General features: G+C 50.9%; 1 protein-coding gene across 1 annotated transcript; it reads right to left on the bottom strand.

The window, feature by feature from the left end:
• Positions 1 to 10: 10 nt before the first annotated feature.
• Positions 11 to 6,997, bottom strand: C23H6orf201 (chromosome 23 C6orf201 homolog). The gene is made up of 3 exons (XM_027524514.1): positions 6,915 to 6,997; positions 6,328 to 6,530; positions 11 to 712 (listed from the first exon to the last, which is right to left on the bottom strand). The coding sequence occupies exons 1-3, from the start codon at positions 6,995 to 6,997 to the stop codon at positions 462 to 464; spliced, it is 537 nt and encodes a 178-aa protein (XP_027380315.1). The 3' UTR covers positions 11 to 461.
• Positions 6,998 to 14,600: the final 7,603 nt, after the last annotated feature.

A 14,600-nucleotide genomic window follows, 5' to 3' on the forward strand; every position in this document is an offset into this window, starting at 1 on the left:
CTTGTAATCTAATAAAAACACAACTTATGGGGTATAGTGAAACTGGTGCTGAGTGGAAAAATGTATAGCTTGTACACGCTTACGTGAGAAAGAAGGAAACTGGTGAACTAGGAATAAAGGCAAGCCTCTGCCACTCGGGTTGTGCCCTGGGTCCCTGGCCGAGTTGGGGCGGGCTGGTGCTTCCTGACTTGTGCAGCATAAAAGCCCTGCAGCTCAGTGGCTGGGTCCCTAGGATCCCACTCCAGCCCTGCTAGGTGTCTGCTCCCTGACCTGGAATGCGGCGGCCCACGGGGATCCCACACGCCTGCTCCGCCTCTGAGCATGCCTACAGACCCTGGGTGCGGCAGGGGGTGAAAAGGCGGCTCATGTGTTTTATGCAGAGCAGAGCTTGTTTTCACACTCAACCACATATGCCAGAGACAACTTCAAGTCACTTTTTCGCTAAGGCATCGGGTTCGTGGTCATCCTGTAACATCTCTAAACAAGCCTGCCGGGGACAAAGCTGGCCCCCACCTGACGACGATGGTTGACGTCGGAGGATCCTTCGTGTTTTTACCCCACAAGCGGCATGTCTTCCACCCTTGATTGGCGTTGTTGTTTTGCCTCCTTCTCCACAGGGGCATACTGCTTGGTTTGGGGGTCAGATTAATCTCTCTTGGAAACTGATGTCTTTCTAAGATCCTTTCTAAGCCAGAGAATTCAGAATTCTCACCTAGTAATAGAATAAATTAGTGTTAGTCGTTCAGCTGTCTCCAACTCTGCAACCCCCCTGGATTGTAGCCCGCCAGGCTCCTCCATCTGTGGAATTCTCCAGACAGGAATACTGGAATGGGTTGCCATTCCCTTCTCCAGGGGATCTCCTCAGTCCAGGGATTGAACCCAGGTTTCCTGCCCTACAGGCAGATTTTTTTTTTTTTTAGCCAGTAAACAACTTTGTCTTTTATTTGCCTGAGGCCAACTGTTGCCAACTGCCCCAACCTTCCAGAAGGGGTGGGGGGCAGGGTGGAGACCCGTCCTGCCTGCCAGGTGCTGTCTGCCCCATCCTCCTTCCTGCAGGAGATGGGAGAACAGATAAGTGTACCCTTGTGCCAGCAAGAATCTCCTCCATTTTGTGTGTCAGTCACTCAGTCGTGTCTGACTCTGCGACCCCATGGACTGTAGCCTACCAGGCTCCTCTGTCCAAGGGCTTCTTCAGGCAAGAGTACTGGAGTGGGTTGCCATTTCCTTCTCCAACCGGCAGACTCTTCACCATGTGAGCCCCCAGGGAAGCCCTGGTGCAGCGAGCATTAGAGTAACTCGGTGTTTCTTCCCATCTCTGCTTGGGAAGAGTCACATGGCATTGGTTTGAGAATGGCTATTTGTGCCATTAATCCCTGGGTCGGGAAGATCCCCTGGAGATAGAAATGGCAACCCACTCCAGTATTCTTGCCTGGAAAATCCCATGTATGGAAGAGCCTGGTAGGCTACACTCCATGGGGTCGCAAAGAGTCGGACACGACTGAGTGACTTTCTTTCTTTCTTTAGCTCTGCCATTTCTTCATTCCAAAAATACCTGTGAGCAGCATTTAGACCTTAGCCTGGTCCTGGACATCTGAGAGACGCCCAGCAAGCAGAGAATGAAGGAATGCACAGGGCAGGCACTGAGGGTCGATGGTGTGATCTGTCTGTGATTCTCAAAGGTCAAGTGCTTCAGTGATAGTAACCACACACTGCCCTGACATCACACTTGCTGCTTCACACGGATGGCCCATAAGTCGCCCGTCGGCAGTGAGACAGAACTTGTGTCAGAAAGTGTTCCAGGACACCGCTTCCTTCCTTCATCAAAACCATCTCTACCCCCCCACCAAAAAAAAAGAGGGAGGGAGAAGGGAAGTCAGTTAAAATGCACGTTGTTTACTGACATAGCTGAGTTATCTTGCAGGGCAGGCTTTTTATCTCTTTGCCAACTGGTAACACTTTGAGAAGCAAAAGCCAGTTTGCAGGCCGTGCTCCGAGCATCTCTGCAACCCAGTCAGGTGCATGGAGAAGAGGCTGCCGCACAGCTGCTGCAGCAAGAGGAGCTGAGCCTCAGGAGATTCAGGGCGGCCCTGCATCGAACTCGGAATTAGATCAGAGCTCATCCAGCCCCCGTTATTCCACAGGCTGTATCCCTGAAGGTCCTTCCTAGGCAGGGTAATTGGTAGAGACCCCCAGGAACACTGCCTCATGCAGACTAAGTGAACTAAATGGTATGATGACAGGGATCAGCTTCATCCTTAGAGGCCAGACAATCACACCAAGTGACTCAAGAGCAGGCCTGAGTACGGAGCTCCCGGGTGAAGGCCAGGGTTCTCGAAGCGGGTCCTTAGCCCCATGACCACACAGCTGGGCCGCCCAGCCTCCCTCAGGCTCCCCCCGCCCCACAGCATGAGTGTAGGGTTTGCTTGGTTGTCAGGATTTCAAATATATGGATAATTCAGTGGACCGCAGCCTGCATGGCAGGAACGCTACCAACTGCTAAAGGTGTCCATACCTATTTGTGTCTACACTGGAAGGCTAGGAGAACAAAGTCCATAAATCAACATGTAACTGGAATATCATTGAGAAATCAAAACGGGAACCTCACATAAACGCTCACTGCATTTTCAATTTTAAAACTGAATTTTAATTACAAAAATTAAAGATGCATGGAAAGATGTTCATTAAAATAAAATCAAACAACTTAAGTATAGTGAGTGAAAGTCGCTCAGTCATGTCCGACTCTTTGCAACCCCATGGACTGTAGCCCGGCAGGCTCCTCTGTCCATGGGATTCTCCAGGCCAGAATACTGGAGTGGGTAGCCTTTCCCTTCTCCAAGGGGATCTTCCTAACTCAGGGATGGAACCCAGGTCTCCCAAGTCGCAGGCAGATTCTTTACTGTCTGAGCCACCAGGGAAGCAGTATGCTGCTGCTGCTGCTGCCAAGTCACTTCAGTCGTGTTCGACTCTCTGCGACCCCATGGACTGCAGCCTACCGGGCTCCTCCGTCCATGGGAGTCTCCAGGCAAGAGTGCTGGAGTGGGCTGCCATCGCCTTCTCCAGGGAAGCAGTGTACACAGCGCAGAAAATTAATCAACAGAAACCTCAGAGCCAGGAGACCAGCAGGGGGCGCTCTCAGCCCTGTGTCCACAGCGGAGCCCAAACCGGGAGAAGAAAGACCCGCCCCTCCCTCCTCTCCCGCGGGACTCAGCCGGTTTGTTCACTCCGTTGGTTGCCCTCCGGATTCCTTTACCTTCCGTGAAAGCGTTCTCCTGTCCTTGCCCTGTGCTGACTTCCTTGTGGTTTGCTGATTTGCACTTCTCTGTGGATACCGAATAAACCCATCTTTGCTGGAGAGGTTCAAAGTCAACAACAGTCAAAGGAACCTCTTCCTTCCCGTCGTCGCTATCCTGCCACCGTCCCGAATTTGCTGTGTCTCCATCTAGAACCCTTTTCTAAACATTCATGTACATATTCCCATCTCTGAATTTACACTCTTCTTTTGGCAAAAATGGAATCGCTGTTATTAAAACTCTGCAGTGTGTTTTGTAGATGTTTTAATATCGACTTTTTTTTAACAGTATTTCGCAGTATGAAGGCGTCTGTTTAACCATTCTGTGGTTGAATGATAATAGGTTTTTTAGAACTTTTCACCTTTATAAAAGTGTTTCAGCACACACCTTTGCTCCTACATCTGTGTGCAGGGCGGGCCAGTATTTCTCTAGGACGCGGAGTTGAAGGACACGCATATCTAACAGGATTTTAGCATGCGCATTTTTCTGTTGTCTCAGTCTTGTCCTAAGCCCACACGGTCTGAAAAGCATCCAGTGGCGCCAGATATCCAACTATGAACAACAAACTTAACTATATAAGAAAAAGCTAAGCATTCTGTTAGGCACGTGAGGATTTCTTTAGGCAGAGGTGCTGTAGTTCTGGGGACTGTAGCGTCTCCTAAGCCCCAGTGTCCCCGGATGTGGCCTCACTTGGAAATACCCTGCAGATGTAGTTAAGATGAGGTCATACTGGAGCAGTGTGTGCGCTGTCACTCAGTCGTGTACGGCTCTGTTCGACCCCATGGACTGTATGCCACCAGGCTCCTCTGTCCATGGGGATTCTCCAGGCGAGACTCCTGGAGTGGGTTGCCATTTCCTACCCTGGGGGTTGAACCCGAGTCTCTTGCATCCCCTGCATTGGAAGGCGGGTTCTTTACTGCTAGGACCACCTGGGAAGCCCTGTTCTGGAGCAGAGCAGGTTCTTAATCCAATATGGGCTCCTTGTGGGAGGACAGACGCCTTCCTACACGCAGACAGTGGCCGCCCACGGAGAAGATGGATGTCACGTGTGCAGACGCACCTGTGGCAACGGAGACAGAGTCGAGTGATGTATCTGCAAATCAAGGAACACCAAGGATTCCCAGCAAACTCAAGAAACCAGGAAGAGGCAAGAAAGAATCCTCTCCCAGCCGCTTCAGAGCCTGCTGACACCCTGGCTCTGGACTTCTAGCCTCCAGGCCGCGAGACCATACATTTGTCGCTTTAACCCCCCAGTCTGTGGGTCTACATCCTGGCAGTCCCAGGACACTCTGCTTACTCTTTACTGAGTTCAACTCATTCAGTAAGCCAGCAACATACATTTTAAACTTTGACAAAGACTTTCAGATTACCTTCAAAAAAGCCTGAAGCAATGAACATACCATCAATTAGTTGTGAGGCTATTAATTTCCCCATGTGTTTATCATTATTGATCTTACAAAATTTGACCTCTCTGATGGCTTAAAAATATCTCCTCGATTTATCTTTTTAAATATATTTCTTTCTTTTCTTTGGCTGCACTGAGTCTCAGTTGCAGCAGGGAAGAGCTTGCATCTCTGTCGCTGAAGCGGGATCTTTAACTGCAGCCTGCAGACTCTTAGCTGTGGCATGTGGGATCGAGTTCCCCGACCAAGGGCTGAACCCAGGCCCCCTACACTGGGAGCTTGGAGTCTTAGCCACTGGACCACAGGGAAAACCCCTCGTTGGTTTTCTGTTACTTCCTTGATTACCAGAGTGTGTGAACACCTCTCATGTCTATTGGCGGTTTGCATTTCATCTTGTGAACTGCCAGTGTATAATGTCTGTCTATTCTGAGGCGCTTACACTTTTCTTGATTGTTACGTAATCTTTAATATAACTTGGATCTTGGGATTGATTCACAATACTGTACGTTCAGAAGACAAAATGCAGGAGACCCAGATTTGATTCCTGGGTTGGAAAGATCCCCTGGAGAAGGAAATGGCAACCCACTCCAATACTGTTGCCTGGAGAATCCCACAGACAGAGGAGCCTGGCAGGCTTCTGTCCATGGGGTCGCAAGAGTCGGACACGACTTAGCAACTAAGCCACCACCACCAGAAGACAACTCGCCAAATCAGCCATTGTGTTCTAAAATCAGCACCCCGATACCCGCCTTCCTACCCAGAACTTGTGTCTTCATCAGTGCGGCAGCTGCCACTTCACTCCTTAAGCCCCTGGGGGCCAGTGGCTGCCCTCTACCTCTGCCCTTCACCTGAGCTAAACAACATGGGAGGCAGACTCCACCCAACTCTGCAAATCAGTCCAGTTATCACCCTCCCTGGCGGATCCAGGAGGGGCAGCCACTCCACCTTGCAAAGCCTGTAAGGCCTGGGGGAAAACAGTGTTCTTCCAGGGCGGTGCAAGCCTGGAAATGGAAAGGAGGAGGGGTAGGAAACAGCCGAGGAATGAACTTCAAAGCCTGGCCTTTAACTGGGAAGATATCCCACTAAGCTTAAAACCAGATCTAGGACTGAACTTGTACATTCACTGGTATTTGTCACTTAGGCCCCTTCCCGTCTTTCCACAGATTCATAAAAGGCTAACTTAAGAGGAGCAGGAGGCGGCGCTGGGAAGGCCAGTGTGTAGGTGAACCGCGTGTGAGCTCTGAGCACGTGGCCCCACAGCACGAAGGACGGACGCGGTCGAGGCCTCAGGCGTGAACCACACCCGCTCTGCAGGACTAGCTTAGCACTCGTGACTGCAGAGGGGCTTCCTGGGTGGCTTTAGTGGTAGAGAACCCGCCTGCAATGCAGTAGATGGTTCCATCCCTGGGTCAGGAGGATCCCCTGCAGGAGGGCATGGCAACCCACTCCAGCATTCTTGCTGGAGAATCCCACGGACAGGGGAGCCTGGCAGGCTACAGTCCATGGGGTCACAAAGAGTCGGACGTGACTGAAGCGACTTAGCACACACACACGCATGACTGCAGAAGGGGCGTGGGTACCACGGTAAAGGGCAGGCTTCCTAAAGAGCTGGCGCCCACCCTCTGCCCACATACATTTTTTCTTGTCCTCCTCACTCTTGCAGGAGTGGAGCAGCTCCATCAGATGATTGGGAAGCAGCTTGTGAAGGTTGGACAGAGTCTCAAAGGTGCGATGGAGAACCTCGGGGTGGCTGTAGTTTTTCGGGGTCTTAGGCTTCTCGAGGAGCGGGAGTTTCAGCTCCACTTGGCTGTTGCTGGCTGTCCCCATGATGACCCTCCTAGTTACGGAGAAGAGCGGAAGGAGAGCGGAGGCGGGGAGGCCCTGGCAGCGTCATCTCCAGGAAGGCACCATGGGGCCTCCTTTCTGCCCTCTGGCTGCTGAGCGTTCTGAGGGTCACAATAGCCCAGAGCTCAGCCTGGAACCCTGAGCGCCTCGCGCCTCCCAACCAGAGGAAGTTCACCTTTCACGAATATCCAGGGTCTGACGGGGATTTTAGGCAGAAACCTGTTTCCTGTCCAGACATGGACGATACCTAAGGAAGGCAGGGTGCTTTCCTACAGGAGGGGGAGCTGGTGTGCGCACATCAGTGGTATGTTCCCATCTGGCCCCCAGTGGAAGGCGAGCACCTTGTGTGAATCTAATTAAGGATCTGCAGACCAACCCGGCCCCGGGGAGTGTGGCTACAGCAGCGAGGTCTCCAAGCAGAACCGGGGAAAGAGCGTCATTGTCCACGGCTGAGGACATGTCCAGATTAACCCAGGTAAGAAGCTCAGCTGCTGCTTATTTTCTTACCCAGACTAACACGAGGAGACAAAAGGAAGCAAACAAAAGATGCTCAGCTCCGGCTTTCCTAGAGAAGCCATTCTCCATCATGGACCAAAAGCAGACGGAGGATCAAGCAGGCAAACAGCAAGGGCCTCCTGTGCAGCACAGAGGACTGCACTCGGTGGCTTGCAATGACCTCTCAACAGAACGGAAAAGAATCTCAGCAAAGAATGCATATGTGTGCGTGTGTATGTGTGATGTGTGTATAACTGAATCACATTGATGTACACGTATGCTCCCCTGCCCATGGGATCCTCCAGGCAAGAATACTGGAGTGGGTTGCCTTGCCCTCCTCCAGGGGACCTTCCCGATCCAGGGATGGAACCCAAATCTCTTACGTCTTCTGCAGGTTCTTTGCCACAGTGCCATCTGGGGAAGCCCTTTAAAACTAATACAACATTGCAAATTACCTACACTTCAATAAAAATAAAGAAAGAAATAAAATAACGAAAGCAGACATACTAAATAATCTTAAACCACCACGCCTGACAGCACAGCCCCCAAGAAAGACAGAAGTTGCCAAGAACTACTCCCAGAAATTGGGCAAAAATGCAAATAATGAAATCTATTATAGGTAGTCCTGGCCAGGCTCCAACTGAGCCAGGCTCAACATAGTTGGTCTATTCCATGAACTGGCTGGACAATGACACTGCCAAATGGTCAGAAACAGGGAAAGCCATGGTAAAAACTGGGCTTCCCATGTGGCTTTGAGGGTAAAGCATCTGCCCACAATGCGGGAGACCTGGGTTTGATCCCCGGGTCAGGAAGATCCCCTGGAGGAGGAAATGGCAGCCCACTCCAGTACTCTTGCCTGGAACATTCCACAGATGGAGGAGCCTGGTAGGCTGCAGTCCATGGGATCGAAAAGAGTTGGACACAACTCAGCAACTTCACTTCAACTTCAGGTGGTGAAAGCTAGGAGTGTTTGTGAGTGTTTGTTTGTTTGTTTTTCCCCTATTTTTTGGTGGCGCTGCGCAGCATGGGGGATCTTTGTTCCCCGAACAGGTGTAGAACCGTGCCTCCTGCATTGAAAGTGCAGCGTTTTAACCACTGGACTGCTAGGGGGAGTCCCTGAGTGCCAGCTTTTTATCAAACTTCAAAACCCTTGGCCAGGACTATAAGAAAATCATGATGGTATCATGGTCCCCAGCACAGGAGACACAAAATTCCACTTCTGAATTTTCAATGTGCAAATTTAAGAAATACAACTTTAAAAAGTAAACAGAAAGATGCACTTTAAATACAAATACTTTTTGAATAGGTATAGAAGTAACCAGAATCCCTGGGATTGGGTGTGAGTCTCATAATTTCATGGGTGATTTTGGAGAGAGAAAGGAATTGGTGAAGAGGGAGGGTAGAATATTCTGGAAGCCAGAAGTTTCTCTCTTCCAAGCAGATGTGACTGGGTTACTCTAAATCCTCTTTCACATAAATAGGGAAGAACAAACCATGTTTTAAGCCATTCAAAGGCCAAGGAAGGGATCTATTAAAATTGATTTTTTCCAGTTCACATAAATTGACCTATATGTTCTTTTTATATTTTTATCGAAGTATAGTTGATTTATAATGTGCTAATTTCTGCTGTACAGTGACTCAGTTATACATATACACACATTCTTTTTCATGTTCTTTTCCATTATGGTTTTTCACAGGATGTTGAATATAGTCCCCTCCACTTTACAGGAGGACTTTGTTTCCCCGTCTATATATGACAGCTCACATCTGCTAACCCCAAACTCCAGTTCATTCCTCCCTTACTCCCCTCTCCCTTGGCAACCACAAGCCTCTTCTTTATTTGACCCATATATTCTTTTTAACGTTTTATTTAGTATCCGGGTATAGCTGATTAACAAAGATTATTGTGATGGTTTCAGGTGGATAGCAAAGGGACTCAGCCCTACACACACACGTTATCTGTTCTCCCCCAAAGCTCACCCCCATCCAGGCTGCCGCATCACATGCAGCAGAGCTCCGCGGGCCGTGCAGTAGGCCCTTATTGGTTCCCACTGTATCTTTAAGACAGTGTCTGTTTCTGCCTGTGTTGGGTTTGGTTGCGGCACACAGGCCTCTCTTTTGTTGTGACCTGCAGGCTCAGTAGTGCTGGCACATGAGCTTCGTGCCCTGTGGCACACAGGATCTTAGTTCCCCGACCAGGGACTGAGCCCACGTCCCCTGCACAGCAAGGTAGATTCTTAACCCCTGGACCCCTCCCGGGGTCCAGCCCCGTAGGATCCAGGGATTCCCTCAGGAAGACGGCATCGGCGATTAAACGATTAAAGGGATAGCGTCAGTGGAGAGAATCAGAGGCCTAATTATAATTGGTTTACTTGGGAAATCAATGTACCCCCACGCTCCAATTACTTTGGCCTGAAGAAAGAGTAGAGACAAAAGGAAAGAAAAGGAGACAAGAAAGAACGACACGGGGAGACCAAGCCTGTTGAGCAAGGCCAGTAGCTTTATTTTCAAAGGGAGCTTATATACCCTAAGTTGCGCATAGAGGATAATAGGGGGTGCGAAATCATGAAAAGTCAGCACTCTTTGATCCTTATTGAGACCAGGCTTTCTTTTCTGCCAACTTATCGTATACAAATGGTTTAGGTAATTTACATCATCTTCTGGCCAGAAGGCCTGTTAACATTTTATGCCTCTGATAAAGGTTTGTCAACCATAAGACTTATTTTCTCTAAGAGTAATTATTTTAAAGTTTGGTGCCATCCTCTGAAGGTGTTAGATAAAGTTGCATTCCTATAGGGCAGAGGTGCAGTGGTTTACAACAAAGGAAAGAATTTATTACCTTAAGGGTCTAAAGTTGTTAACACCAAGGCCACTACTTATTTTTTCTACATACCAACTATATTAATTAATACACTTCCAAGGATACAATACAGAGGATGTGGAAACTTGGCAGCAAGCATTGGCTCAACAATGAAATCTTCTACTAGTTCTATTCTGACAATTTCTGACTCTCCGAGAGGCTCTATACTATTTGAATATCTTAAGCTTCCTGTGCCACTCAGGGTTGGGAGACTGTAAACAATCATATTTGTAGCTGTAGGAGTCCAGGTAAACCTGTCAGGCAAGTTAGAGAGCCATCTAACCCCAAGTTAGAGAGGGGTTTGGATTGAAACACTCTTATTATGCCCAGGAGGCTAATTAGCTAGAGCTCTAAGTTGATTTCCTTCAGAGAAAAGGTGTCGGGGATAACCCCACCCCCGTGACTGTCACAGGAGTTGGTGAAAGTCATGAAGCAGTAAAACAGACAGACTCTGGTTTTGGGGTAGACGCTCAGCCAGGTCCAGAGGGGCACCCCTCGAGTTCTGGCTCGCCTTGCCCACCAGAACTCTCCCCCATGACCTTGTCATGGGTGGGGACTCCCATGCTGGCTCCCAGCAGACCCGGAGTGAAGTCCGTCCATTTTAAATATAGTGGTGTGTGCATGTCGATCTCAGACTCCCTAACTATCCCTTCCCCCATCCATCCCCCCACCACACTGCCCCCGACCCCGCAACCATTAGCTGGCTCTCGAAGTCTGCGAGTTGATCCATATATTCTTACTCTTTGCTCTAAATAACAACTGTTGGAATCTTTGCAGCAAATTTACTGACCTTGGCTGAAATCAGGAGGCCACGATGATTACCTTTTATTTTTAAATAAACTCTTGGAGGAATAAATGTTTTCTGCCACAGGTACATCTTCTTCAAGGAGCCAGATTCCATCCCTTTGTTCTGATGATGGTGCGGTGGCAAGAACACTGTTGGGGGCGGGGGGTGTGAACAGTCTTCACGGGGCAGGCGGGGTGCCAAGCCCAGCTGTGACCTTCAGTATAGTAGCTGCGTGACCTTCACTGTGGCCAAACCGCTCTCAGCCTGCGGTGCTGATGTTGAGGACACAAACCCCTCCCCTGTGAGCCTTGTTCTGAACCCCTCTTACTTACAATTCTGCTCTGTGGTGACTGGTACATTTACCTCTCAAAACCGAACCTGGGGTCGAGTATTATCTTCTCCCAAGAAAGGATCAGGAAGACTTCCGCTTGGCCTGCCCCTGCTCCTCCGGTCACTGTGATGCCCTGAGTTGCCCTGAAGGGCTGGCAGCCCCGGCGGGGGGCAGGTGTTATCAGCGCGATTGCTCCCACAGCAGAGCTGCTGCAGGACTGGGCGCTGGTCTTTTGGGTAGGCTGGTCTCCCATTCTTGACTTCCAGGTAACCGGCAATTCCTTTCTTTGTCGTTGTTCCCACAGAGGACTGCCGTGTCTCCTGAGCTCCTCCCGCTCCCCCTCTTCCATGGTGGGTGTGACAAGCTCAGCTGGCTTCCCGAGGGCAAGGTGTTCAGTAATGTCCAGAGAGAGAGGATCATCTCCAGGTTCCTGAAGGAGAGCGTGCTGAAGAGAGTGTTCCGCTCCAAGCAGCTGAGATGGGAAGGCCCCAGCTCCCAGGAGGAGGGTCCACGCCACACCTCTCCTGCCAGCAGAGTGTAAGTGCTGTGCTAAGTTGCTGAGTGTGTCCGACTGTTTGCGACTCCATGGACTGTAGCCTGCCAGACTCCTCCGTCCATGGGTTTCTCCAGGCAAGAATACTGGCGTGGGCTGCCATTTCCTCCTCCAGGGGATCTTCCCGACCCAGGGACTGAACCCGTATCTCTTAGGTCTCCTGCACTGGCAGGCAGGTTCTTCAGTGCCGGTGCCACCCAGAGAGTAAGTTCTGATCCCCAACCCCAAACCAAAATCCAAAGTGAGTGGGGGATATAAAGCTAAGGAAACCCAGCTACGGAGAACAGGCATCTGGAGGATAGGGAGACATATAAAGCAACTCAGGTAGCAGAAATCAAATCTTGCAGAAAAATCGAAATAAAGGTGGAAATATGATTGAGAACTGGATCAACAGAGGCAGGTGTGGAACGTACTGATGTCCGTGCTTATCTTACGTTTGGAAAGATATTCGTGCACGTGTCTATCACACACCTTCCAGGAACAGATTTTAAACAAGATTTCTTACAACAAAACTGGGGCCTCCCAAATAAGGAAGGAAAGTGTTACAGCTTAATTTTTAAAACAAAAACACAACTTCTAACTGAAAGTAACTCCATGAATATTTCTTAGAGCAGAATTACACAAATACAAGGAAGTTAGGCTATCTAAGGTAAATCTCACAGAAATGGAGTCCTAAATTGGAGGTAAATATAACTGGCCCTGACCGAAAGACAAAGCAGAAGCTGGAAAACGGGGAGGTAGGTGGGGGGTGGGGTAGGGGAAGACGAGTTACCTGGATACACTAAAGGCAAGCTGCCCGTAATTGGGCTGGAGTCTTTCCCACTGTTATAGAGTCTTAGTGGAGAGCAAAAATGCATGTTATTGGGGCTTCTCTGGTGGTCCAATGGTTCGGGCGCCAGGCTTCCGCCCCCAGGGGTATGGGTCCAGTCCCTGGTCAGGGACCTAAAATCCCGCATGCCACGCACTGCGGCCAAAGAAATGCATATTAGGAATGAGAAAAGATGGTCCTGACTTTCTGAAAGCAAGTCCATAGTTACACTGCACAAGAGCCTTCAGCGGAACGCGCCCCGCCCGAGCTTGGCAATACAAGGCCCTTCAGCGGAACGCGCCCTGCCCGAGCTTGGCAATGCCTGGGAGAGTCAAGGGAGCAGGCAGGGAGTGTGTGGAGCCACGGAGGGTGTCAGCAGACGGAGGCGGATGCAGAGAACTGTTCCCTTCAGAGAACGAGAAGTTAAGCCCTGTTGTTCCTGACCTTGTCCATAAGCCTGGACAACCAGAAGGAATGTATGTCAGAGCGCTCGCCAAGATAGTTGTCAAGGGTCCGTGTCACCTTCCCACAGCAAGAGAACCCGAGGTGGGGAGAAGGCCCCTGGCCCACAGGGTGTGTGGCCTGAGGAGCTCCCCTTCTGCCCACCCAGACTAGCTCCGTCCCGACTGACGAACAGCTTGTCCAATGCCAAGAGACAGAGGCAACCTGGCCCTGCTTCATGGGTTAATAGGAGGACTGGGTTGGAAGTAAGGCTACCGGCAGAACCGAATCCCGCAGAGGCCTGGGGCTGGTTGAGAAGGCTGGCCCAGGACCTGAGCTGCTCTGGAAAACAGCCACGTCCAACCCGCACCTTGACTCTCAGGGCTGGACTGGGGGCAGACCAGCCTGCAGCCAGGCTCTGCTTGGGCTCCCCGGCTGCTGCCCGGCATCCTCCACATCCACGGCTTGGCCCTTCCGCCCCTCAGGAGGCCTGGCCCCTCGCTTTCCCAGAACACCCTGCGGGGGCTGTGCGGTCACTGCCGTGTTGAACATGTGATGCTAAAAACCTTATCAATTTGGAGGAAGGGAGGCAGGGTTTTGATGCTGATGCAAAGCCTTCAAAAAGTCTCCAGAGACAGGAAGAATCATCAAACAGAGAGAACAGGAGAGTTTTTAAGAATATGTTCCATCAAGGAAAAGAGAGGATCTTAGAGGATGTGCTTATTCCTGGGTGCCATAGCCCAGAAGGACCTGAGGGGATTAGGAACCAGGTCAAGTTCTGAAGCTAAAGGAAAAGCAGAAACAGAAAGCAAGGATGGGGGCTGCATAAGCTACACACGTGACATGCACTCACATGTGAAACACACACGCGTGTCCACATACACACACCATTGCTGTCTTCCAGCCGGAGAACAGAAAACCCTTCCCACTTAGACACACTGGTCAGTGTTAGCTAGGAATATGTGGACGCCCACATGTACCCAAGTCACTATTTTTCAAGAAATTATAAGTTGGGAAATGTAATATTTAAGGCCAGGTTAGTCATTTATAAAACAAGAATCTCTAGAAGTATCGCCCTCGCTGGGCTGTTGAGTATTACGCTGGTTAATCTCTATGAAATGTTTGGCAGGATGCCCAAACACAGTAACCACACCATACAGAAAAACGTCATTTTGGGGGTAATTTAACCCAAACACGTACGGACTGTCTGTTATGCCAGGCACTCTGCCAGTCAGAGAAAGGCCAGGTCTCATCTTCAAGGTGTTTAAAAGGTAGCGAGTGAGAAATTTAAATGAGTAACTCTGATGCAACAGGTGAGCAACGAATTGAAAGCAAATCCTACTACAAACCCAAATCGGGGTCTCGAAGGAGGGAGCGGGCTGGCGGGGCGGGGCAGAGTCGCGGGCGGGGTGGGACGCAGGGTCGGGGTCCTGGGTTGGGGGCGCGGTCACGCTGCGGATCTGCGGTCAGGGGGCGGGGCCGGGCTGAAGGTCAAGGATGGAGCCTGGACCAGCTGCAGGGTCCGGCGGGAGGCCGGGGCGGGGCCGGGGTCAAGGTCGGGGGCAGGGGTCAGGGGGCGCGGTCCGGCGCGAAGGTGAGGTCGGAGCGGGGCCGGGGTCAGGGTCAAGGTCAGGGGCGGGGCCGCGGTCAAGGTCGGGGCGGAGGTCGGCGGGCAACGGGGCGCTGCGCTCTGTCCTCCCTGCAGGCCCGCCGAGCCGGAGGCCGGGCGCGCGGAGCGGCTGGGGCGCCCGGGCGGCAGCGCGCGCGGAGACGCGGCCGGGGACGAG

This window comes from Bos indicus x Bos taurus, chromosome 23, assembly GCF_003369695.1.
Source record: "Bos indicus x Bos taurus breed Angus x Brahman F1 hybrid chromosome 23, Bos_hybrid_MaternalHap_v2.0, whole genome shotgun sequence".
Taxonomy (NCBI): Eukaryota; Metazoa; Chordata; class Mammalia; order Artiodactyla; family Bovidae; genus Bos; species Bos indicus x Bos taurus.